The 24,577-nt window shown below is 43.7% G+C and overlaps 3 protein-coding genes across 7 annotated transcripts in view; 1 reads left to right on the top strand and 2 right to left on the bottom strand.

The window, feature by feature from the left end:
- LOC110382741 (uncharacterized protein) overlaps positions 1 to 16,680 on the bottom strand; it is a 63,781-nt gene extending 47,101 nt beyond the window's left edge. For 2 of the 5 annotated variants that reach the window (XM_064042862.1, XM_064042863.1), the window contains exons 1-5: positions 16,568 to 16,675; positions 6,301 to 6,362; positions 3,987 to 4,188; positions 828 to 1,185; positions 363 to 516 (exon numbers count right to left, since the gene is read on the bottom strand). In XM_064042862.1, the coding sequence (XP_063898932.1) occupies positions 363 to 516; positions 828 to 1,185; positions 3,987 to 4,188; positions 6,301 to 6,331 (745 nt within the window). In that variant the 5' untranslated portion in view covers positions 6,332 to 6,362; positions 16,568 to 16,675. Of the gene's footprint in view, positions 1 to 362; positions 517 to 827; positions 1,186 to 3,986; positions 4,189 to 6,300; positions 6,363 to 16,567 lie in introns of all 5 variants that reach the window. The other 3 variants (XM_064042866.1, XM_064042864.1, XM_064042865.1) reach the window with 3 other exon arrangements.
- On the top strand, positions 10,458 to 14,720 carry LOC135119110 (uncharacterized). Its single transcript, XM_064042795.1, has 2 exons — positions 10,458 to 13,389; positions 13,945 to 14,720. The coding sequence occupies exons 1-2, from the start codon at positions 10,458 to 10,460 to the stop codon at positions 14,718 to 14,720; spliced, it is 3,708 nt and encodes a 1,235-aa protein (XP_063898865.1).
- A 3,833-nt stretch (positions 16,681 to 20,513) lies between the features above and the next one.
- On the bottom strand, positions 20,514 to 23,774 carry LOC110382745 (keratin-associated protein 10-4). The gene is made up of 3 exons (XM_064042794.1): positions 23,480 to 23,774; positions 22,212 to 22,949; positions 20,514 to 21,922 (listed from the first exon to the last, which is right to left on the bottom strand). The coding sequence occupies exons 1-3, from the start codon at positions 23,589 to 23,591 to the stop codon at positions 20,640 to 20,642; spliced, it is 2,133 nt and encodes a 710-aa protein (XP_063898864.1). The 5' UTR covers positions 23,592 to 23,774; the 3' UTR covers positions 20,514 to 20,639.
- Between the last annotated feature and the right edge of the window lie 803 nt (positions 23,775 to 24,577).

Genomic DNA, 24,577 nt, shown 5'->3' with positions numbered 1-24,577 from the left:
TGGAAATAAAAAGGCTTTAAATATACCTATGTAATATACCGAATATTTCTTTAAAATTTCGACAATTTGGTAGTCTATTTGTCCAAGCCAATGAGATAGCATTACCGATTTTGACTGAATTTCTCTAATCAGGAAGTAATTCCCTCAGAAACTGACGAAACCGCGGTAAGCAACTTAATCTATCTATACATACTTCTGTGCTAATAATTTTTTGTTTTTTTTTGTATCCTATAGGCTATGAAGGTTCTGAACTGATTTGAAATATGGTATCACTTTTGGATGGGAAGCTATACTATCTTCAAGTAACACAGGCTGAGCTGTAACCGTGGTTTTAGACTTCCAATTAATAAATAAACCCATACCTGAAGCGATCATAGCTTCCATATCGGACTGCGAGATGACCTTGCAAGTAGGTCCCTCCTGAGGCCGCGTCCACGTGGTCTCCCGGGTCCTCGAGTGGTAGTAATACGGCTTGCCTTCCTCGGACTTTGTTTCCACCCAGAGTTCTGGTGCTGGCTGTGAGGGGAAGTAATAATTTAGTTGGATGTAGGTAATTTGTAAATAACAATAACATATAGGGTGTCTTTGGTCCAGGTGTGGGAAGTAGGTGAAACGATAGGCGGTTTGTATTGACTCAACAACACTGCAAAAGTTTCAACCTTTGATTTTTAAAGCAATCAGCTCTTCAAAAAACCTAGTAATTTTTTTTCATATTTCTTGTTACGTTACAATTGTGTTATGTTACAATTTTGTAAGAAATGCCTCAGCAAACACTAAAAAGGTTGCAAGATATTTGTTTTTGAATATTATTTCAGAATTGCACTTACCATATTTGGTGGTGGCATACCAGGGGGCCCACCAAACGGCGGGGGCTGCCCCATCATATTAGGAGGCGGGCCCATCGGTCCACCCGGCGGCATCATGCCCGGAGGAGGCCCAAACGGCGGGGGCCCTCCCATCATACCGGGCGGTGGCCCACCCATCATCCCAGGCGGTGGCGGCCCCATAGGACCCCAGTTATTGTCAAAGTTAGGCCCGTTGTTCGGCCCAAAGCCTCGTGGGCCCCCTCGTCCGCGGAAAAAGCCTCGACCTCGCATCGGTGGACCTCCTGGACCGTAGCCTCGACCCCTGAACCTCATAGGAGGCCCATTCATCCAACCAGGAGGCGGGCCGCGGCCTCTGCTTCTGTTACGAAACAATTTATATTAAAAATGTTGGGTGTACAGCATTGAAAACATATTTACATTAGCTTAGCGAACAAAATGTCTATATAAAACTTACGACAGCATTTACTAAAAGCTTACATTCCATTCTTTAATGAGACTATTTACATAAATGATATCTATTTAGGCACAAATGATAATATTGGGACACCTTTCACACAGTCATCAAGCCCTAAGGCTATTCATTAGTTTGTGTTCTGGGTGCTAAAACAAATAATAAACTACAGAACATCCAAACTGCAGCCAAAACATTAGCTCATCATATGGGAATCAAACCCAAGACCATAAATTGGGCATGGTGACTATCATACTAACAAGGCCACAAGTCATCTATACTAATATTATAAAGCTGAAGAGTTTGTTTGTTTGTTCTCTCTCTCAGGAACTACTGGTCCAATTTGAAAATTTCTTTCAGTGTTAGATAGCCCATTTATCGAGGAAGGCTATAGGCTACTTTTTATCTCGGTATGGGAAGTAGTTCCCACAGGATGCGGGTGAAACCGCTGGCAGAAGCTAGTATAAGGATATGTTTGAATAGTGCTGTGAAATGCTTCAGTATATTATTTGGAATATTTCAGTGTTAAGCTCTCAGCCGGCATAAATTATAAGTTTTAGCCGTTGTCAGATGGGATGGTTGTTGTCAGTATTAAGAAATGTATTCTTAATACTGAATTCTACAGTGACCTATTGAAACAAGAAAATAGGCTCTTTAATTGCACAGCACATTTATGAGAAGAAAAATTGCCTATTCAAAGCATAAATGCTATGGACTCAATAAATTATTATGTTAAAGACGGGTATGAGCATCTCTGTTTGTACACAAGTTGTTGCGAAGGTTTGCTTGTCCAAAATTGGCAAGTTATGACTTTACAATATTAAAAAACATAGGTCAGTTAACTTTAGACCAAACTAGTGGTTCCGAAAGTAAAGTATGTATGAAGAGAACGCAGATGGAATAACATTATAGTCTCGTCTTTGGTATAATCTATATTACATGTGCTGAGAAGATTAAACTCGAAGTGCCATGCAGGTGAAAAGCACAGTGAAAACTTTGAGTGTTAAAAAGCTGGTTATTTAAGTTACATGGTGAATATTAATATGGCCGATTTTCAGTCAGGCGGGCCATCAGTGCCCTCGGCCGATAAATATTTGTATGACATTATATGATGAATTTTTTATCAGTGCAGAGGATGTTAAGACCTAGCTGTCAGCGCTACTGATCAGTGTGATCGTAAAACTCGCCTAATTGTTGTGCAGAATACTAGGAGTAAGTGGTGCGAGCAAGCATTACAAATACAGAACATTAATGAAATATTAAATGAAAATACAGTGGCCATAGAACGCTTTTGTTGTTAGTACATTGATATGATGGTAAACAAAGGACAATGGGCACAAATATATGGGACCTGGTATACCCCACCAATAGGAATGTCATATATATCATTGGATAGGCCTTTTTATGTAGAACAATATTTACTATGGCAGCTTTGCTGAAATGTTTGTCCGTTCTGAGATATAGATCAAAAACTGTGCAAAAGTTAGAACTAAGTAATCTATTGATACCTCAAGTTTTTAAAGGAAAATCTAAGTACTAATAACTTTAAGTCTTGTAAGTACTACTGTGCCCGTTAGGATCCATAATTGTTACTATTATGTAGCATTTCAACCTTTTATTGTACCAACTGGATTTTGGGCGTAGTGAGAAACCGCAGCAATAGGAAAGTCATACATATCATTGGATAGGTCTTTTTAACTGGAACAACATTTACTATGACAGCTTTGTTCTATTGTTTGTCCGTTCTGAGATATAGATAACAAACAATCTTAAAACTGATGCTAATCAATACTGTAATCTGATTTTCTTTCATACAAGACTTACACTTAGTAGTTCTTAGATTTTCCTTTAAAAACTTGAGTTATCAATAGATTACTTAGTTCTAACTTTTGCACAGTTTTTGATCTATATCTCAGAACGGACAAACATTTCAGCAAAGCTGTCATAGTAAATATTGTTCTACATAAAAAGGCCTATCCAATGATATATATGACATTGCTATTGGTGGGGTATACCAATCTGCCCATTGTCCTTTTACAGCAAGAATCAACTGTTCAGTTATTTTAAGCGTGACAAAACAGGTAAAATATAGCTCAATCATCATTTAATACTCACCAACAATAAAATTACACCAGTAGTCATGCATAAAACATAAAATTTATACTGATAGCATCAAATTTACACTATGGTATAACACAGACATGCAGGAGCGAGGCGGAAAAGAGGTTACAAGATATATCTATGGCTGTAAATACATCATCATCATTAGCCTTTTCATCGTCCCACTGCTGGGCTGCGGCCTCCTCTCACACGGAGAAGAAATGAGCATTTATCACCATGCTTACTCAATGCGGGTTGGTTATTTCAAAATCATACTTGAGTTCTTAATACTAGAAGTCTAAATAAGAGTTTGAAGAGTCAGGAAAGATAATAGCTTTACAAATATTGCTCAAATGACCCCGCTAGCTGCGCTCTAGCAAGATAATACGTTAAAAACGCCAGCCTTCTATTGACATAGTACTCAAGGTTTTCTCATATATCAATTTTCATATGCATGCAGCTTGAGATATTAAAGGGAAATGCTTGCGGTGGCTTCTAATAGCCATAATGATGTAAAATTACTGCTAAAAACTACGAAAATACAGCTTATTTGCCTGATTATCCACAAAATACATGGCATATATTTTTGTTGAAATGTGAGTTTGTACCTGAAGTTCCCGCGCCCCCGGCCTCCTCGGAAGCTGTTGCCGCCGTCCTCGTCGTCGTAACCCTCGTCGTAGCCCACTACATCACCGAATTCCTTCGTACTGTCCACCAAATGTTCACTCACTTCATTGCTACGATTTACCACTTCATTTACGGCTGAGTCCTGAGTGTCTATGTATTCCTCCTCCATTTTACGTAATAGCGCTATTAAATAATAAAAAACTTAAGTCCTCATAATAAATCACTATAATAAGTTGAAATTGAAACACATTTGATTTGGTATTGAAATCAACAATGTCGAACTAAGATGGCGGCCGGCGTTGCCTGTTAGTGCTTGACGCAGTGTAGTTGTATGGATGTTGAATCGATATCGATTATGAGTGTAGGTTACTAACGAATAAGTTATATTTATAGAATGCATGTACATACAGTAATACAGTATGATTTTATCAGTGGGCGTTGCAGCAGGCAGAGATAGCTTTTAAATTAATTAACTATTAATAGGACGGTGGTTTAATATTTTAATCGGCCCAAGTGGTGGACACTATACATATAACTCATTATAATCTGATATGATTAACCATGAAATCCGTTAAAAATCTACTATAACATTTTACCAGCAAGCGATTCAAGTATTTTTAAGGTACTTCGACGATGCTTGAGACCCGTGCACGTGCTGTAAATAATGTTATTATTTTTATTCTGTGCACTTTGCCGCCATTTCTTGGCGGCGATTCTAAGGCACATTTTCATTGAATCGTACCTAAGTATGTAAATCGAAGGAGTGAGAAGCAAAAATATTATTTCAAAACAATGAATCCGATTATTGCATGAAAAATTAACTAACAAAGTAAAAGTTGAACAATCGCAGATGGGAACACAACTAGCTTTTCTAGCAAGAAGATACGGCACGAAAAAGTACATATGGTAAGTCATCATCCTCATCATTATCCTCTGACCCTTTTTCCCAACTATGTTGGGTTCGGCTTCCAGTCTAACCGGATGTAGCTGAGTACCGGTGCTTTACAAGAAGCGACTGCCTATCTAACCCCCTCAACCCAGTTACCCGGGCAACCCGATACCACTTGGTTAGACTGGTGTCAGACCACTGGCTTCTGACTACCCGTAACAAGGATGTTCAACAACAACATAGGTACTAAGTATTCATACTTTACAAGCTTGACGATAAAATGTTATATTAAGTGATTTTCACGGGGTTAACCATGGGAAAACCTACACATGTTAGCGCAACGGACCGATTTTTATGTAACCGCAAGCCGCCGACCACAGAACATCATTATGTTTGAGAACTACGATTACGCCTTTGAATAAATGGGTTCCGCAAAAAAATACAATACTAAAAAGTAGCATATACTTAAGAGAGTAAAGATATCAGTTGGGGAGTACATAAGAAAATCAGCAGCACATAAGGGAGACGGGTAGAACATAAGAGAGTATACATAGAAGGTAGTACGTAAGGAATTATTGGATTACATACGGGGAATATAATCAAAGTATATAAGAGAGTAGAGATATAAGTTGGAGAGTACCTTTAAGGGGAGTACATAATAAATTCAGGCAAATCTATAAGGTGTAAATAATATTAAGGTGTAGGTACACTAGGGAGTATAAAGAGGAGTACATAAGAGAGGGAGTCCATTTTGGTAATCTTTAACTCGATCTAAAAATGACAATAGATCGTGAAATAAGAAACCCATGCTACAAAGAGTGTGTTAAGTATGAATATAGAAGGATGGATAGGCAGAGAGAGATCGAGGAAAATAGAAAGAGTAGATGACGGCAGTTAGTAGAAGATTCACCACTTCCTATGTGTTATTGCTGGGAAGAAGAGAAGAAGTGGCGCAACAAACTACCCAGCAACACATGACTGTCTGAATTGGTTGTTTTTACACAGTAATTTTCTCTACACATTGTAGAATGGAAAGAGGATGGAGGATGGAGAGAATTAGTTGGACGGTAAGAATTACCAATGAAGAAGTACTAAACAGAATGATAGAACAGAGAAACAGAGGAAAAATGATAGGACACCTTATACGTCACGTCACGACGATTTTATCAAAAACATCGTGGAAGTGAAAGAAAGTCGAAGGATAGAGGGGAAGAGGTTGTCCAAGATAAAGCTACATCAAGCAAATTAAAGAGAAGGTGAATGTTGTGACGTATAAGGAAGTTCAGGAGTTGGCGCTAGATAGGTGTAAATGGAAGGAGCTGCACCGACAAGAGCTGGGCTCTTAAATTCATGATGATGATATTGTGAAATGCAAAGTCTATATTAAACAAAAAATAAGTACTCACACAAAGCCGCGTCGCAAATTACGTCTCCCATTATAACAGTATCGTATCAGTATTGCGCCAATCTATTTAAAAACAAAAAAATAAGGACCTATACAGGAATCAATTTTATCCAGTGCGCAAACTTTGTCAACTTATAGTTAAATAAATTTTATAGATTATTATTATTTTGTAGTGTTTTAGTACAAAAAAGAAAAGTTATTGATATCGAAAGATGTTTATTTTGTAACCGATTGTACGGTCACAGTCGTCATAGTATGCACGGCGCACAGTGGTCCGGATTTTCAAAAAGGTGGACATAGGATCGAAAATGCATATTTAACTCAACTAAAAATTGTTTCGTATAGGAAATTTAACACTGATTAATACTTATTACTACAACTTTTCAAAAAAACTGCTCCTTCACCTAAAAAAAAAATATTGAAAATAAAAATGTATGGGAGACAATCTATTTTATTTTTTTTCTCCGCTCAGTATCAAAGTATAGCAACCAAATCCTATATTCTGGTAAGTACCTATTGTTCTTAATACGACAAAATATAAATTGCTTGCGTATCCCTGCGGCCTTGGCGCCTACGATGCTTCAAAGTTTACAATTTTAAAGTTGAATTATCTTAACATTATTAACGAGTTTTTCTGAGTTTTTCTATTGATATTAATACAGAATATCATTTTTAATTTAAAAAAAAGTCCCCCGCGCGCTCCAACCGTGTTTTAGGCTCGCCCCTACTACTTGGAACTTAAAATACTACAGGTGAAATGACAGATACTTTTGTGTAGTATACAACTTTGCCGAAACCCTTCGGGGAATACCTATAAAGCGTGACTGCGCTAATTGACCTCCTCAACCCAGTTACCCGGGCAACACAATACCCCTTGGTAAGACTGGTGTCAGACTTACTGGCTTCTGACTACCCGTAACGACTGCCAAAGATATTAAATAACAGCTGGGACCTACAGTTTAACGTGCTTGCATGATTGATATTGCTTGTATGATATTCACGAATTCTTCGAAACTCTTTATTTCTTGCTTCGCCCGCTTCTTCGGAAAGAATGCTAATTGGTAGGAGGCCAAAGTGATGACAAATGTCTGCACCGTATATGAGTAGCTTGTGTAAATGCACAAAGATCTCAGCTGTTTCTCTGCAATAAGTCCTGAATTTTTCAATAGCACATCCTGATGAAATCGTTTGAAGAATAACCGCAAAATGCTTTAGTAGGCCTTTGTCAATTTTAGTTATTTCGGCATATTTATCATAATCTCTAAAAAACCTTCTGGCTGTGTTTCCGTCGTTTGTGGTTCCAAAGCCTTGCTTCACAAAATCCATAAGTATTCCCATTTGCTGTTCGAATTCTTCTTGTGTCAAATTTTTCTTCGCAGCTTTTAGTTGCTAGTTAGCACCTCGTGCAGTCCACAACCCAAAGTCCATGTTGTAAGATATGTGTAGAATACACTCCATACAACGAATCCACATATGAAGAGTAGAAAGTCCATATTTATAAACATCTTCTCGAACAGGTCTTGAATATACTTCTGACAGCTTGTTCATCTCGGTCGGCTTAGCAAGGCAAATATTGCAGGCAGATGCAGACGAAGTATCCGTTATAATAGTGGCCACTTTTCCGTCGATCATTGTCATATGAAGCTCGTGACTAATCTCTAGCCCTGCCCATTTTGTGGCATCGATGTTATTAGGGTTCCGTAGTTCCGTTCCTAGGGGTAAAACGGGACCCTATTGTTTTCGCTCCTCTGTCCGTCCGTCCGTCTGTCACCAGGCTGTATCTCATGAACCGTGATAGTTAGAGAGTTGACATTTTCACAGATGACGTACTGCTGTTGCCGCTATAATAACAAATATGAAACCTAGAATCAAATAACTATTTTGGGTAATACCCATACAACAAACGTGATTGTTTTGCTAATTTTTGCTCGATTTAATCATATATATCATATATAGAATATTATTTTGGATGGTACGGAACCCTTCGTGCGCGGGTCCGACACGCACTTGGCCGGTATTAATTATTTCTTCCTTCAACGCAGCTTCTTCTTGCTTGATGTATTCTGCTGTCTCTTTTCAAAACTCGAACTTAATGGGCCTGCAATAATGTGTTGAAGAAGGTGCTGGGTTTTCCGATATGCTACTATTATTTGAAACTAATTTAAGAGGGACAAGTCTTGACATGAAAACCGATGAATCACTGAAGTCTACATCTTCACTCCTTTGTGAACTTCGTTACGGGTAGTCAGAAGCCAGTAAGTCTGACACCAGTCTTACCAAGGGGTATTGTGTTGCCCGGGTAACTGGGTTGAGGAGGTCAATTAGGGCAGTCACGCTTTATAGGTATTCCCCGAAGGGTTTCGGCAAAGTTGTATACTACACAAAAGTATACTGTCATTTCACCAGTAGTATTTTAAGTTTCAAGTAGTAGGGGCGAGCCTAAAACACGGTTGGTGCGCGCGGGGGACTTTTTTTTAAATTAAAAATGATATTCTGTATTAATATCAATAGAAAAACTCAGAAAAACTCGTTAATAATGTTAAGATAATTCAACTTTAAAATTGTAAACTTTGAAGCATCGTAGGCGCCAAGGCCGCAGGGATATGCAAGCAATTTATATTTTGTCGTATTAAGAACAATAGGTACTTACCAGAATATAGGATTTGGTTGCTATACTTTGATACTGAGCGGAGAAAAAAAATAAAATAGATTGTCTCCCATACATTTTTATTTTCAATAATTTTTTTTTAGGTGAAGGAGCAGTTTTTTTGAAAAGTTGTAGTAATAAGTATTAATCAGTGTTAAATTTCCTATACGAAACAATTTTTAGTTGAGTTAAATATGCATTTTCGATCCTATGTCCACCTTTTTGAAAATCCGGACCACTGTGCGGCGGCAACGCGAAACCGGTTTACTGACGGAGCTCCGCTCGGCGCGTGTAAGAATAGTTGGTATCCATATTTTGTTGATTTTTGGGCGGACAAAAGAATGAAATTTTTTTTTTTTACTGATGATGCAGATTCAGATTGTTAACGATTCTGGACCACCAGTTTTATTTTTGCGCACTGCTTAAAATTCATTCCTGTATAGGGCCCAATTTCGGCAAGTTCGTCGATATTATAATATAAATTGCGTCAGTTTTCTCAAAATAACTGTTTACCTACTATGAATTGTCACGTTCAATTTTCATAGTAAACAGTAGTTTTAAGTAAAACGGGCGTTTGTGTTATCGGAATACTTGGGCCTAAGTATATTAGGGTGCGTCCACATCGGCGAATGTGCCGCGAATGCTGCGCTCGCGAGCCGTTTGCTCACTGCGTGCAATCACGGCAATGTTTTGGTTTGGCTCTTTAAAGCAAATTATTATTCTTTATTGTACACAAAAATATTGTATACAAACACAATACAGATAATTTAAGTTATTAAATGTACAAAGGCGAGCTTAACCTAAACTTGGGTTTTCTAACAGCAAACCTTAGAGCGATAAACTCATGCAAGGCCGCTCAGTTCGCGCCTTTCTGAGTTTTGTAAGCTAACATGCTCGATACGTAATTATAACTCTATTGAAGTAAAGAGTCGTATGATAGATACTACATCAAATGATTAACATCTTCATTCATTTAGCCGGATAATAATGGTTATACTCGCAAAAGTGAGCGCATGTGTAATACGATCAAGTACCGATGACAGTCTTTATTAAACAAATAATTCTAAGATAAGTGTTACGTGATTCAATGGTATGATAATTTTCGCATTGAGAAAGTCAAACTTAAGAAACTGAAACTGCTCGCGAGCTGCGCATTCGCCAGATGTGGACGCACCCTAATAATTTCAAAATTTCCCATCGCACAAATCTACCATTTAAAAGTAATAAATATGTCGGCGCCGCCGTAGAGAATATGCGAATACGTCGGATTAGAGTGACAGCTGAGGAAGTGTCACTCTGACGGAGCGTCAAGTTGGGAGCAGCGCGGGAACTTTGACATAAAAAAAAAAGGCCCGCGCGCCCTCACCAGGCGAATCGTCTCAATTCGACGTCGTAATTTAGTTTATTGTTTGTTTTTCACCATAATTGTTATTTCTTACTATAAAGTGTACTCAAGACAGTGCTGGCATTATTATTCATTATAAACTAAGCGTCTGCGGCTAGAGTAAACGATGGAGATTTCTGATGTTGGTAACGAAGAGCCGACATCAGAAGTGGGATCGAAGAGAGGTCATGCCGTGGATACGCAGCCATCAAAAAGCGACCCTGCAACGCAACTATTGTCAAGCATGGAGTCGCTCTTATCCCGGTTGGTCTCAATCCCACCGCCCCAGGCAGCAGTAAGTTCTAATGTGACACCAAAACTCATCCCATACGATCCTGACGATAAGGCCGCAGATATTGAAGATTGGTGTGCACTAACCGAAGTCATAGTAGAGAACAAAAATCTCGATGGTGTCGACTTACTAATGGCACTCACTAGAGCACTCAAAGGTCGTGCCGCTACCTGTTTAACCAAATTAAACTTGAAGAACATATCCTGGTGTAGTATTAAACAATTGTTATTGGCTAGATTTGCCAAACCGAAACTGATTCAAGATCATTTTGATGAGATATTGCGATTTCAAATCGAGGCTAAAGAAACTGCATCTGAGTCTGCGTTGCGCTTATGGAGCATGATCGAGCAAATTCCAAAAGCAGAATTATCCGAAGAGGTTATTACTGGGTTTGTCATATCTGTTTTATGCCAGAAGGATAACTTGATACGTAGAGAGCTAACATCCCATGTCGTTACTACTCGCGCTCAGCTATTTCGAATTCTTAATGGCATCTCGCTGAAACGCCGGACGGATAATACGGACGGGTGTCAAGACCCTGATGTGAAGCGACCGCGGACGACAGATACGAGGTTTCTTGGCAAATGTCATCGTTGTGGCGTAAGGGGTCACAAACAGTTTGAATGCAAATCGCGTAAGGAAGATCAAGTATCGAAGCCTTCAGATTATTCAACTTCCACCAACAAGCAAGACAAAACCATTACCTGCTTTTCGTGCGGAAAGACTGGACACACATCACCAACTTGTCCAGACAAGAAGAGGCCCGGTGGGTTAGCGAACAAAGAAGTCAACCTCTGCAGCCATGACCCCTCCAGATCCTCGCTGGAGACATCTTCCGGTGAGCGGTTTCCTTTTCTATTCGATAGTGGATCATCTTGTTCACTCATAACTGAAAGTCTCTCTAAGCGGTTTCCGGGTACTGTACGCAACGATTTAGTTTACCTTACTGGTCTTGGCGGTAACGACGTCAAATGCTCTAGTCAAATGTTAAGCACAGTTACGATTGGTGATGTTCCGGTTGACATTACATTTCACATCGTACCTGATTCCGATATTTCTGTGCCGATTATTATAGGTAGAGATATTTTGGACAAGGGTTTTTATGCAACAATTGATAATAACAAAGTTGTGCTTAATATGAAACAGGAGGCTAACTTTTGCATAAACAAATTTAATGCGTACTTTGTTTCTGAGGTTGACACGGACTTAGTAAATGAAGATAAAGAAGCACTTTTAAGAATACTGAACAAATATTCTGATTATTTTGTTGATGGTGTACCAACAAGGCGCGTTAAAACAGGGCAGTTAGAGATTAAGTTGATAGACCCCCATAAAGTAGTTCATAGGTCACCTTATCGTTTAGCACCGGTAGAAAAACAGGTAGTTCGTGAAAAAATACAAGATCTTCTTGATGCAGGAATTATTCGTGAGAGCTCCTCCCCCTTTTCAAGTCCTATACTTCTTGTAAAAAAGAAAGACAATACGGATAGAATGTGCGTCGACTACAGGGAGCTTAACTCAAACACTCATCCAGAACATTATCCATTGCCTCGCATAGAGGAACAGATAGATCAACTGACTTGCGCTAACTTTTTCTCATCACTTGATATGGCTAGCGGCTTCCACCAGATCCCTATTCATCCGGATTCAATTGAAATGACAGCCTTTGTAACTCCTGAAGGGCAATATGAATACCTCACTATGCCCTTTGGTTTACGTAACGCTCCATCCGTTTATCAAAGGTGCATCAATAAAGCCTTGCAAAATCTCAACGACAAGCCTCTAATTTATATGGATGACGTTCTCTGCTATTCCCCTGATATTTCTCAAGGCCTGCAACGCCTAGATGATACCTTGTATGCCTTGACAGATGCTGGTTTTTCCCTAAACCCCAAAAAATGTAAATTCATGAAAGTTAAAATCAATTATCTGGGTTATTCAATACAAGCTGGCGAAATTAGACCAAACTCACTTAAGATTCAAGCTTTGGCAGATGCACCTCCTCCAAAAACAGGCACACACGTTCGTCAGTTTATTGGACTCGCGTCTTACTTCAGAAAATTTATTCCCAGTTTTACAAATGTCATTGGACCTCTTTATCCTTTAACTAAATTGAAGGGACCGATTAAATGGACTGACAAACATGAAGATATCCGTAGCAAGATAGTTGAGATTCTGACTTCCGAACCAGTTTTAACAATTTTCGACCCAGAACTGCCTGTTGAATTACATACAGACGCCAGCGCTGATGGCTACGGAGCAATTCTCATTCAAAGGAAAAACCGCTTGCCTCACGTAATAGAATATTATAGCAAACGTACATCTGAAGTAGAATCTCGCTATCACTCGTATGAATTAGAGACTTTAGCCGTCGTACGAGCGGTAGAACATTTTAGGCATTACTTGTATGGCAGGCGATTCACTGTTTATACAGATTGTAATTCGCTAAAGGCATCAAAGTCAAAAGTTGACCTCACTCCACGTGTACATCGCTGGTGGGCAATTTTGCAAGCGTATGATTTTGACATTGTCTATCGCGAAGGTCGCGGAATGGAACATGCTGATTATCTCTCCCGTAATCTACAACCCGAAGAAGGTGCCTCTTCTAACATATCTCCTATTAGGAAAGAAGTTAAATTTGTAGAACTACATCAAGGTTGGCTTTGCGTGGAACAGAAACGAGATAGCGAAATCCAAGACCTAATAAACAAGCACAACAACAATGATATGCCTGATTCGGTAGCTCGCACGTATGACGTTAGAGATGGTATTTTATATAGGAAAGTCGAACGAAATAAAGCTACTGTGTGGTTACCTGTTGTTCCCCGATCCCTTATTTGGACACTAATTAACCATGTTCATAACGAAATACAACATCTCGGTAGTGACAAAACGTTAGACAAACTTTATGAACAATATTGGTTTCCTCAAATGTCTAAAAGTGTGCGACAATTTGTTGATTCGTGCATAGTTTGTAAAGCGTCTAAAGGGCCTTCGGGAGCTCAATCAGTTCGCTTGCACTCTATCCCTAAAGTACCAGTGCCATGGCATACGATCCATATAGATTTCACTGGGAAATTGAGTGGTAAAAGCGATCGCAAAGAATATTGCTCGGTTATCATAGATGCGTTTAGTAAATACGTTCTTCTCGAGCATACGGCGTCACTCGACGCCACTAGTGCGGTGCGTGCTCTAGAAAAAGCTGTCCATCTCTTTGGGGCCCCTAAACGTGTTATTGCAGATCAGGCTCGATGCTATATTAGTGCCGAATTCAAGAAATTTTGTACTGAGCATAAAATCAGTCTTCATTTCATTGCAACAGGTTCTAGTAGAGCGAATGGTCAAGTAGAGAGAGTCATGAGAACGTTGAAAAGCTTGCTTACGATAGTAGAAAATGAACAGAACAAAACATGGCGTGACGAGCTAGGCAATATTCAGTTAGCGCTAAATAGTACGAAATCCACAGTGACTAAATACTCACCAACAGAATTAATGTTCGGGATTCGCGCACAATCATTGGGTATGTCTAAAATTTCTATCGCACAATCGGACGAGGAGATTAAAAGGTTAGATTTAGAATCCGTTAGAGAGAATGCGTCAAATAATATCGAAAAGGCTGCATTAGCAGACACTCGTCGGTTTAATCGTGGTCGCGCTAATATCAAACCATTCACCAAGGGTGACTTTGTTTTTCTCAAAACCGGTGAACGAAACCAAACTAAATTAGACAAGAAGTTTAAAGGGCCATTCATTATAACATCGGTATTAGAAAATGATCGCTACGAACTGAAAAATATTAACGGTTCAAATCGCGTTTACAAATATGCTCATGAGAACTTGCGTCCAGTACCTAAGGGACATACCGGTTTACTTGAAATCACTGACAGCCTATTGAATGAAGAGGAGACCGTGTCGGCGTCGGATGAATTGACACAAAACAGTAATGATTTCGGGGATATGTTGCGTGCAGACTCGGTCACTGCTTCAGATGATTCTGAAACGCTCACTGCGTGGTCAGATACGCTTAGCCTCTATGACTCTGACACCTTAGATGTACAATATGAAGTCGAAGTTCATACTGAGCAGGATCGTCCATAACAGAAAGGTTAGTTACTGTGTTATGTATTATGAATGAGTATGTGTGATAGATCAAGGTTGAGAGACAGTGCAGTCCGGTCTATGTTTGGGATGTTGTGTTACACAAGCTGGTCGAAGGGACAGTGTCGTCCGGTCCATGTCGCTTTGGCGGCTGGTCGAAGGGACGCACTCGTCCGGTCCATGCTTGTGACAAACTGGTCGAAGGGGCAGTGTCGTCCGGTCCATGTCGCTTTGGCGGCTGGTCGAAGGGACGCACTCGTCCGGTCCATGTTTGTGGTTGTGTTATACAGGCTGGTCGAAGGGCAGTGTCGTCCGGTCCATGTCGCTTTGGCGGCTGGTCGAAGGGACGCACTCGTCCGGTCCATGTTTGTGGTTGTGTTATACAGGCTGGTCGAAGGGCAGTGTCGTCCGGTCCATGTCGCTTTGGCGGCTGGTCGAAGGACGCACTCGTCCGGTCCATGCTTGTGACAAACTGGTCGAAGGGCAGTGTCGTCCGGTCCATGTCGCTTTGGCGGCTGGTCGAAGGGACGCACTCGTCCGGTCCATGTTTGTGGTTGTGTTATACAGGCTGGTCGAAGGGGCAGTGTCGTCCGGTCCATGTCGCTTTGGCGGCTGGTCGAAGGGACGCACTCGTCCGGTCCATGCTTGTGACAAACTGGTCGAAGGGCAGTGTCGTCCGGTCCATGTCGCTTTGGCGGCTGGTCGAAGGACGCACTCGTCCGGTCCATGTTTGTGGTTTTGTGTTATACAACTGGTCGAAGGGACAGTGTTGTCCGGTCCATGTCGCTATGGTGGCTGGTCGAAGGGACGCACTCGTCCGGTCCACGTTGTGGTGTGTAATGTTATGGTGTATGAAGTTATGGTGTGTAAAGTTGTAGTATGTAAAGTCGCCGTGTGTAAAGTTGTTGTGTGGGCAAAATGTTGCTTCTGTATTATGGTAGGCATTATGTTCGTCAGGGTGGACGAGCGGATCATTAGCCTTGTACTGTTTTGATCTTTCCAGGACGCCATTAAACTACTACGTCCGAGGACGGACGATTGTCAGTCTGGCCGTGTCGGCGCCGCCGTAGAGAATATGCGAATACGTCGGATTAGAGTGACAGCTGAGGAAGTGTCACTCTGACGGAGCGTCAAGTTGGGAGCAGCGCGGGAACTTTGACATAAAAAAAGGCCCGCGCGCCCTCACCAGGCGAATCGTCTCAATTCGACGTCGTAATTTAGTTTATTGTTTGTTTTTCACCATAATTGTTATTTCTTACTATAAAGTGTACTCAAGACAGTGCTGGCATTATTATTCATTATAAACTAAGCGTCTGCGGCTAGAGTAAACGATGGAGATTTCTGATGTTGGTAACGAAGAGCCGACAAATAAATATAAGACACTACTTTAGGTCTGAGAGAGATCCCTCTCGCTGTTGGACAAAACAGCTTATAACTTTAAAACTGCTGAACCGATTTTGATGAAACTTGACTCAGAACTATCGCTGGAAAACCAGCTTTCAACTAAAAATACCGCATCCAAATCAGCTCAGTTGTTTAAGAGCTACGGTACCACAGACGGACATACATAGCGGTCTAAGTTATAACACCCCGTTTTAGCGTCGCGCTCGGATCAAAAAAAGGCGCGCACATTAAATTCTCGATTAAAAAAATTGTAAGTACAGAACTCTTATTGAAAATCTGATTCAAATATTTCCGATATTTCAATAGCATACAACTCAAAGGCAGCCCTTTGTCAATTCGAAACATTTTAAAAATACGACGCAATATACCAAAAAAAGTTACGAAAAACAAAATTTAACACAAACGCATTACAAACAAAGTTTTTAACAAGAAAATTTAGGTACCTTCGAGCAAAATCTTGATAATATTCAAAGCAGGATGTTTGGCAATTAATATTATTGTCCGGCAAACGAGCGTCCGCCGACACAAGGATATATAACTACTCGGCTAGATGGGCCTGCAAGGTGCAAGCTGCAACGCGCAAGCGCGGTTGTTATTTGCTCATATTCTACATATAGGATATCTGTAGTTCCCGGAATTAGCTCTGGCTGGGCTCAGGGGGTTGCTAGGGAGACTGAAAGGTCTGTATTGATTGTATCATTTCCATTTAGGTATTATATTTGTATTTATATCAAGGTGAATGCTTTGGTTGCGGGAAATGTAGATACAAAATGTTTTGGTTTCGATATGAGGCGTGATCTTATCGATCGCGGTAATGGTAATATACCAAAGAATTTTTAGATGTTTTTGTTTAGATAACTCCAAAAGTTCTTGCAATTACAATTCATCATGTTAACTTAGGTAAAATATATATAAAGAATAGGTAACTACATTTTGTTTTGAATTTCCCGCTACCATTCGAAGCATTCATCATCATCTGCCTTTTTATAGTCCCACTGCTGGGCACACACAGAGAAGGATTGAGCGTTAATCATTGGTCTCCAAGATATACTTACTAAGAAAATATATATATGACAAACTTGAAAAGTTGCATTAATAAGTCCCTCGCCTGACTTGGAATCGAACCCACGCATCATACCTACTTGAGAGGTCGAAGCAGTCACCTTACCTTACACATTTTTGTATGTTGCTTGTTCAGTAGATGTATGCCTACTGATTCCTAGCGATAAAAAAAAATGAATTTTCGTTCAAATAGTCATCGTTATCTCTAAAACTACTTAAGAAGTTTCGGAAAACTGGCGAAGCACGCGAAAAATTTCATACGAATAGGTGTCACAGTCACAGCACATTTGAACAGATTCCTCAATAAAGACTCCCCAAAAAAGAGGCAATTTTTTATTCCGATATTTGCTTTTTTTTCTTGGTTTAGTGTAAGTAAGAATCCCTCACGCTGCTAGCTAACCCACAGCGGGAGGAGTAATTTCAAGATTTCCCATAAAAAAAGCTCTTCGGCTGCTAGACCTCACGAAGTTCTAATTATAAAAAAATACATGCCACCGCGCATTCGCTGTATCACTGACGCTCACCTAGTGCTCGCACCCGTGTAGCTTACACTGCCGATGAATAGGTAGGTAGGTCTAAGGCGATCTTTAGACTGCCCCGCATCATGCTGCATCTTGCGTGTCAACGCACCTACGCGCGTTCCTGCGGGAGTGCAGATCTGCATCATCGTTGCGGGTTTTTTGCGCACTCACGCGCGTAGGCGAGTTTTGTAGATTCACGCACGACGGCTCTCATTTATTCGCAGTTTTCTGACGCCCATTCAAAAACACACGCGGCACTGCGGGATTCGGTGTGCCATACCTTGCGTCTCGCCCCGCACCTACGCGCGGGCGTGCATGTTTCTCCGCGTGTATGCGCGTGATGATCCGCATGAACGCGCGTGGATGCATTTTCAGTGTTGGACTGTGCGTGTTTTCCATACAAACGGAGATACTTACAAACAACGGAAGAACACGCATCCACGCGCTACGCTGTATCATGCGGGGCAGTGTGAGAATCGCCTTAACGTGCCATCCGAGACACAGTCATCGGTGTAAGTAAATTTAAGTACCTAAACCCTAAAGAAAAAGCAGTCAATAAAAAAAACCAACTAGTTGTCACGATTTTTATTCAACCTATTACATTTTCAAGTCCAACAATTAATAATTACAGTATCAAAGTCAAGGATTAAAGTTCCAAGTCAAATATCATCAAAAACAAGTTCATTTGGGTACAACTAACTGGTGTGGACCGTGGCTTTCAGTCCTGTGCTCTTGGGTAGTTTGGGCCAGCTCGATGTCAAGAAAATCTGATCTTCCTTCGTGGCTTTCTCCTTAGATGTCTTATTGATGTTCGTAGAAGCGACGTGGTTCGATAAAACTAACGTATTCTCATGCCAATCGGGACTCACGTTAGAACCAAAGCTTTTCGCCTTCGCTAGTATTTTGAGATCTCCTATTGGCCGCTTCAATCGTGTATTATCGTCCATCGCCTTCTCTGATAGGTGGTTCAGCCCAGCGAACGTAGAATAGTAGCAAGTGAGTACCGAGCTGGTGAGGTTCAAGGGTTTAGTAGCCCCCACCTTGTTGAAGGGGTGTTTGTGAATCAAGTCGGGGTTGATCTCTGGCCGTGGTGGCGTCACTTTCGCTTTGGCCTCCGTATTCTTGGGCGGGTCTGCTTTCGGTTCTTCCTTGGCCGGGGCCTGGTTTGTGTACATGGGTACGCAGCACGAAGGGCAGGGCGGGGTGACAGCCGGCGGCGCGCAGGGCCCGCACACAGGTATCGGCTGGCACGTGCAATTGAAACATGGGCCCGACCATGGGCCGCAGCCAGGGGACCCGCAGCAGCCACCGCCGCAAGGCCCCACGGTACAGCACGCGCCGCACCCGAAAGGAAGGCATGTACCACAGGAGGGAGGACAGCCGGGGCCGCAGACAGGTCCGCAAAGAGGTCCGCACGGACCACATGGACCACAAGGGCCACATGGTCCGCATGACGGACCACAAGGGCCGCATGGACCGCACGGGCCACAAGGACCACAACAAGGGCCACATGATGGACCACATGGGCCGCAGGGACCACAAGGGCCGCATTTTGGACCACATGGGCAGCAGGGACCACAAGGGCCGCAAGGGCCACATGGGCCACACGGAGGGCCACAAGGGCCACAGCCACCACAGCCGGCAGGGCCGACACAGCAGCCCCCTTGGCAGCAGTAGCTACTACATCCAGGCCCAACAACGCAAGGGCCACAGTTGCCGGGACCGCACGCGCCGCAGCCACTGAATCCGCCATTACTACAGCCGACCCCGGGGAAACAAGGACCGCATGGTCCAAAAGGGCCGGCGGGTCCACATGGACCACAAGGGCCTTGGCCACCGCAACATGGGGGATTCGGGCCGCACGGGCACGGACCGCAAGGCCGACACGCCTTGCATGGGGCATTGAGTGCAATGCAGCCCATAACCAGACCATTCATGGAAGTTGGCAACGCTTTACTAATATCCACCGCCGGCAGTTTGCTGAGGTCCGGCAGTTCACTGGGGGCCGGCGACTCTTTCGCCGAGCTCGCTTCAAGAGCTGGCACTAAGCCACACGCGTTGAATATTCCGCAGACGCAGCACGGGTTACAGGGGCCGCAGGGTCCGCCAGGGTTAGGAGCGCAGGGCTGGCAGGGGCCGCCCGGAGACACAGGGCCGCCGGGGACGCAGGTACCCGTCACGTGGTAGGGTCCACAGAACCAGAAGCCGTAAGGGTAGTAGTAGTAACCTGTCATGTATTGGATGCAGCGCGGAGGCGTGTTGCAAGGCGCGGGCAGGCAGCAGCCGCACTTGCAGGGCCCGGGACAGGAGCAGGGGCAGGGGCAGGGGCAGGGGCAGGGGCAGGCGCACACGTTGCCGAGTTGCTGCAGCATCTGGGCCGTCGACTGCGCGGCCGGCGCTGCGCAGGGCCCCACGGGCGTGCAGTACGACCGGTAGTAGTTTTGGGAAACCTTGTATTGTGCTGCAGCGTAATGCTGTCCATGTTCGTGGTTCGCTTCGTCGCAGAGGATCACCGACTGCGTCCGCGGCAGGTATTGGCAGGGAATGGGCAGGACCTCGCGAGGCCCAGCCGTGCAGAAGCTGGGACACGAGGCGCGCCGGTACAGCGCCGTGGCTGGCTTCGGCGGCTCTTGCGCCGCGCGTGTCGGCATCCCATTTAGTCTCGCCACCGGTATACCCCGAATTTTATCAAGTTGCTCCATCACTCTTCTCAACGTCGCGACATTTGCTGAAAGGATGATTGCTTTACTGTAATCACAATCCTATCTAATAGAGCCTAGTGAGAGGGCCACCTCAAAAATTAAACTACAATATTAGTCAGGAGATGTTTATTAAATGGACTTTTTACAAATTGTTATTATTTCAATCCATTTAAAGATGTGGAGTCAGCTTTTGTTCTAAAATTGTCATCCTGACTGTATGCGAGGTCTGTCTAAACGTCGTATGCCTTGAAGGTGGACTCCGTGAAGGGCTGGGTGGGGTATGGGCTCCTGTAGTTGGGGATGTTAGCGTACTGGAAGGCCCCGGGGTAGACGTCGGGCCTGTCGCGCTGCTCCTGGGTCATCAAGCCTCGAGGAGATTCTAAGAGCGGGCACACTTCGTAGTTTAGTCTTCTGGGCCGCTTGTGGTGGTGGATGGGGCTCCTACTTTCAGTACGCTTCTCATGATAATCTGAATAGGATTTAGAAAGGGAATTGGGAAGCGACTTCTTTGACTTTTGGCAGTTGTTACAGAAATTTTGGCGAGCCCTATTGCTAAAGTTGTTCTTTTGTTGTTTGAGGCAGGGGGTGCAGTACACAGGCTTGCCCCCCTGGAACGCGTCGGGGGTGCTCGCAGGGGGGATGGGCTTAGTGCTGTAGGGGCACATGAGCACTGTGTGGGGAAGGCGGCGGATCGGTTCCACGTTGGGCACGGCGTTGAAGGGGAAGAACTTTGATATGCCTGCATTAGCGGCACGGGACGATGGAGTAGGCGGCATCGCTGTATTGCACTGGACGGGTTCCTGGCCAGGCAGAGGGTACTTAATGTCAGCGATGGGCGACTGCAAGGACCTGGATGGTGGTCGCGGTGTGGGCGGCGAGCTCTGCTGCTGGGCGCCGCTGCTCATTGCCATCGCTGCGACCGGGTTGAGGCAGGCGCAGCACTTAGGACAAGGACATGGGCACGGGCACGAGGCCGCAGGGCTGCAGGGCCCGACTGGGGTGCACGTGCCGGACACGTGGTACGGTCCACAGAACCAGAAGCCGTAAGGGTAGTAGTAATAGCCGGTCATGTACTGAATGCACTTGGGTGGTTGGTTGCAAGGCGGGGGGAGGCAGTTGCAGCCTTGCGCGCAGCCGCAGGGCCCGCACGGGAACGGGCAGGGGCAGCCGCAGTTACATGGCGGCGGGCAGGTTTTGTCGAACGCGTTGCTGGTGTGGAAGTTGCGGGCGGGCAACAAGCCGGGCAGCGAGCTCGAGCGGTGGCACAGCAAGGCTAGCGGGGAGTGACTTATGGTCCTAGTTCTCGGGGCGTTGTTGTCAGGCGATGCGAACAATCCCGTCCGCGCCACGGGCACGAGGTCGGGGCACGACACGCAGAACCTCAGACGCTCGCACGCGCTCGGACTGCGCCCCGCGCTCACGGTCGGCAGCTGCTTCGCCTTTTCGATCTTCACGGTCCCCACGCGCAGCGTCCTGGCCTTATCCTTCAAGCTTCGGCTTGGGACCGCCGCGGCTGCAAAGGTATTTTATGCTATTCACCTTCATTAAAAATCCGAGACAATCGGCGGAACGCGAATGTAAGCGGGTCGGGTTGCTCGCAAAGATTACTTGTAGTCTGTGCTCACGCCGTGCAGGCGTCAGTGATCTGTGCGAGCATAGTCAAATGAAACTAATCAAATAAAACTTCGGAAAATTTATTGTAAACAATAATAAAAACCATGTGATAAGAACAAATATAAAAATTCAAAATATGTGACACTGTGCTTAAAGTTATAATCAAAATTCAATAGATGAGCCGATTTAGCAAGGTGACTGCTTGCTGACAACTCCACCAGCCATCCGAGTCGGAATCTTTTCTTTTTTGCACGGGTCCTGCTTCTTGGGTACTTCCGACTTCGATGTACAAGTGGGACAAATAGGGCCTTCGCACTTCTTTGGAGTAGGCTTAGGGCATCCACAAGGTTTCGGGCAAGGGCAACCACAAGGCTTCGGGCAAGGGCAAGGGCAGGGGCACGGGCACGGGCACGGGCATGGGCCGCATGGGCCGCAGGGCCCGCAGGGTCCACATGGGCCGCACGGGCCGCATGGCCCACAAGGGCCGCAAGGGCCGCAAGGCCCGCATGGGCAGGGGCAGCGGCAAGGCCCGCAGGGGCCACAAGGTCCACAAGGTCCACATGGGCCGCAGGGTCCGCAGGGTCCACAGGGTCCACAAGGTCCACAGGGTCCACAGGGACATGGTCCGCAGGGACATGGTCCGCAGGGACATGGTCCGCAGGGGCATCGACATGGTCCACAAGGGCCGCAAGGTCCGCAGGGTCCACATGGTCCGCAGGGTCCGCAAGGGCCACATGGGCCACAGGGGCCGCAAGGTCCACACGGGCCGCAAGGGCAGGGACAGCCGCAAGAAGGACAGCCCTCTTTCTTTTTATCATCTTTTTTTTTGTCAGCAAAACCTCTCCACGAGCCATGGTTGACACCACAGCATAGAAGCGTGGTGTGGCCGCGGTGGCATGGCCCCAACGTGTTCACGCCGCGAGGCACTGCAAAGGACATCCATGCATATAATACTTGGCGAGGAAGCCGCTGGTTGGTGGCTCATGCTATTCGGAAGAACGAAGGGCGCGTGCGCGCTCGCCGAGTATTATAAGCCTGGAGTCCTGTGACGGCGACCACCGTTCTCCAAAATAACAGAACCCCACCAGCGGCGGGTGAGTCGCAATAACGAACATGCCAGACTGTCAAACGTCAAACTGACAGGGGCCGCGCGATCGTCTTTTTGAAAAAAAATCGTTAACATTATTAATAACTATGTATTTAAATTAAACTTCTATCGCTAATTAGCTACTCTATACTACCACTTACCTGCCTTAAAATTAAGATGGGCACTATATATTTACAATGACTTATCATGGACCCAACCATTTCAAAGAACTGCGGAAAAAAATCCCTCCCGGTTTAGGGCTACACTAGACACACTGCTTATGAGATCAAAGCTACATAGGGTGACACATATGAACCTAGACTATTGGAAAACTAAAGTACGTAAAAAAAGTATACAAATTATACTTACATAATGCTGCAGGGTTCTTTTTACTGGCCGCTGTGGCTAAAGGTCGCCCTCTAAAGTATTTTAGCAACGATACGTTCTTTGGCAAAACTGCCTTCCTGAAAACTAGGGCCATGTTTCACAATTTTATTCTTTTTATTACTTTACAAAGAATTTTGGCTGCTATCCTGCGGGGGTTACTTGAGAATTTTTTCTATTTGGTTATATTTTACTTGAAAATTTTGGCCATGGTAGGAGCGTAACCTAGCTTGTCGTTTCAGAACAAAAGCTGTGACTGATTTTTCAACGTTCGATTTTTGTTCAATATTCTTTTTCAAATTCTTTTTGTGGCTAGCGTTCTTTTTGAGTCTTTGAATCTACCAAGCAGTCTTCTATCAACTACATTGTATAGAAAACTTTTTGGTGCAGTTTGAGTTGATCCTTCTTTTAGTTTATGGAAAGTTAATCATTTTGTTAAATATTTAAATTTAATTCAACTCAATTTCTATGAGATTTAAGTGGGCGTTTCGTAGGTTTCTCTTCAGGTAAGTGTAGGGATGTAAGGGGGCAAACCAATACCACCTTCTCAAATCGCCAGCCTCACCTGCCCGTAGCACACCCAGCTTCATGAATTAGGGCCTGTGCACACCAAGTATTTTAAACGCGTCGCAGACTGGCGCGATTTGACAAAGTTATTTGTTGTCGTCTGCATCGCTATCGCTACATACGCGCGTCTATTAAACTAGAAAATGATTGGACAAATGCAAATAAGACTCGCTGACAAAGGGTTCCATAAAAAGCAAACACAAGAAAACAAAAATAAGGCAAACTGCAAACATAGATTAGAATCGAGAGTTGCGATCGGCGAAGTGCTGTGTTCAAATCCTCCTGGCATTTTTATAATAAAAAAATATTTAAACTCTGTTGTATTATTTACTTTTAAATTAAGTTATTATCAGTATCCTGCGAATATTTCAAGCTTATTGCAGTTATGAATGACGAGGAAAAATTGCAAGTTTGTTGTAGTCCCCTAAAATACTTTGTTCTAGTTTTAAGTATTTGTTGTTGGTTGTAGCGGCAACAGAAATACATTCTTCATCTTGCCATGACAAGTTCCTCCGT

Source organism: Helicoverpa armigera, chromosome 30, assembly GCF_030705265.1.
Source record: "Helicoverpa armigera isolate CAAS_96S chromosome 30, ASM3070526v1, whole genome shotgun sequence".
NCBI lineage: Eukaryota > Metazoa > Arthropoda > Insecta > Lepidoptera > Noctuidae > Helicoverpa > Helicoverpa armigera.
This window is presented reverse-complemented; position numbering and strand designations above follow the sequence as displayed.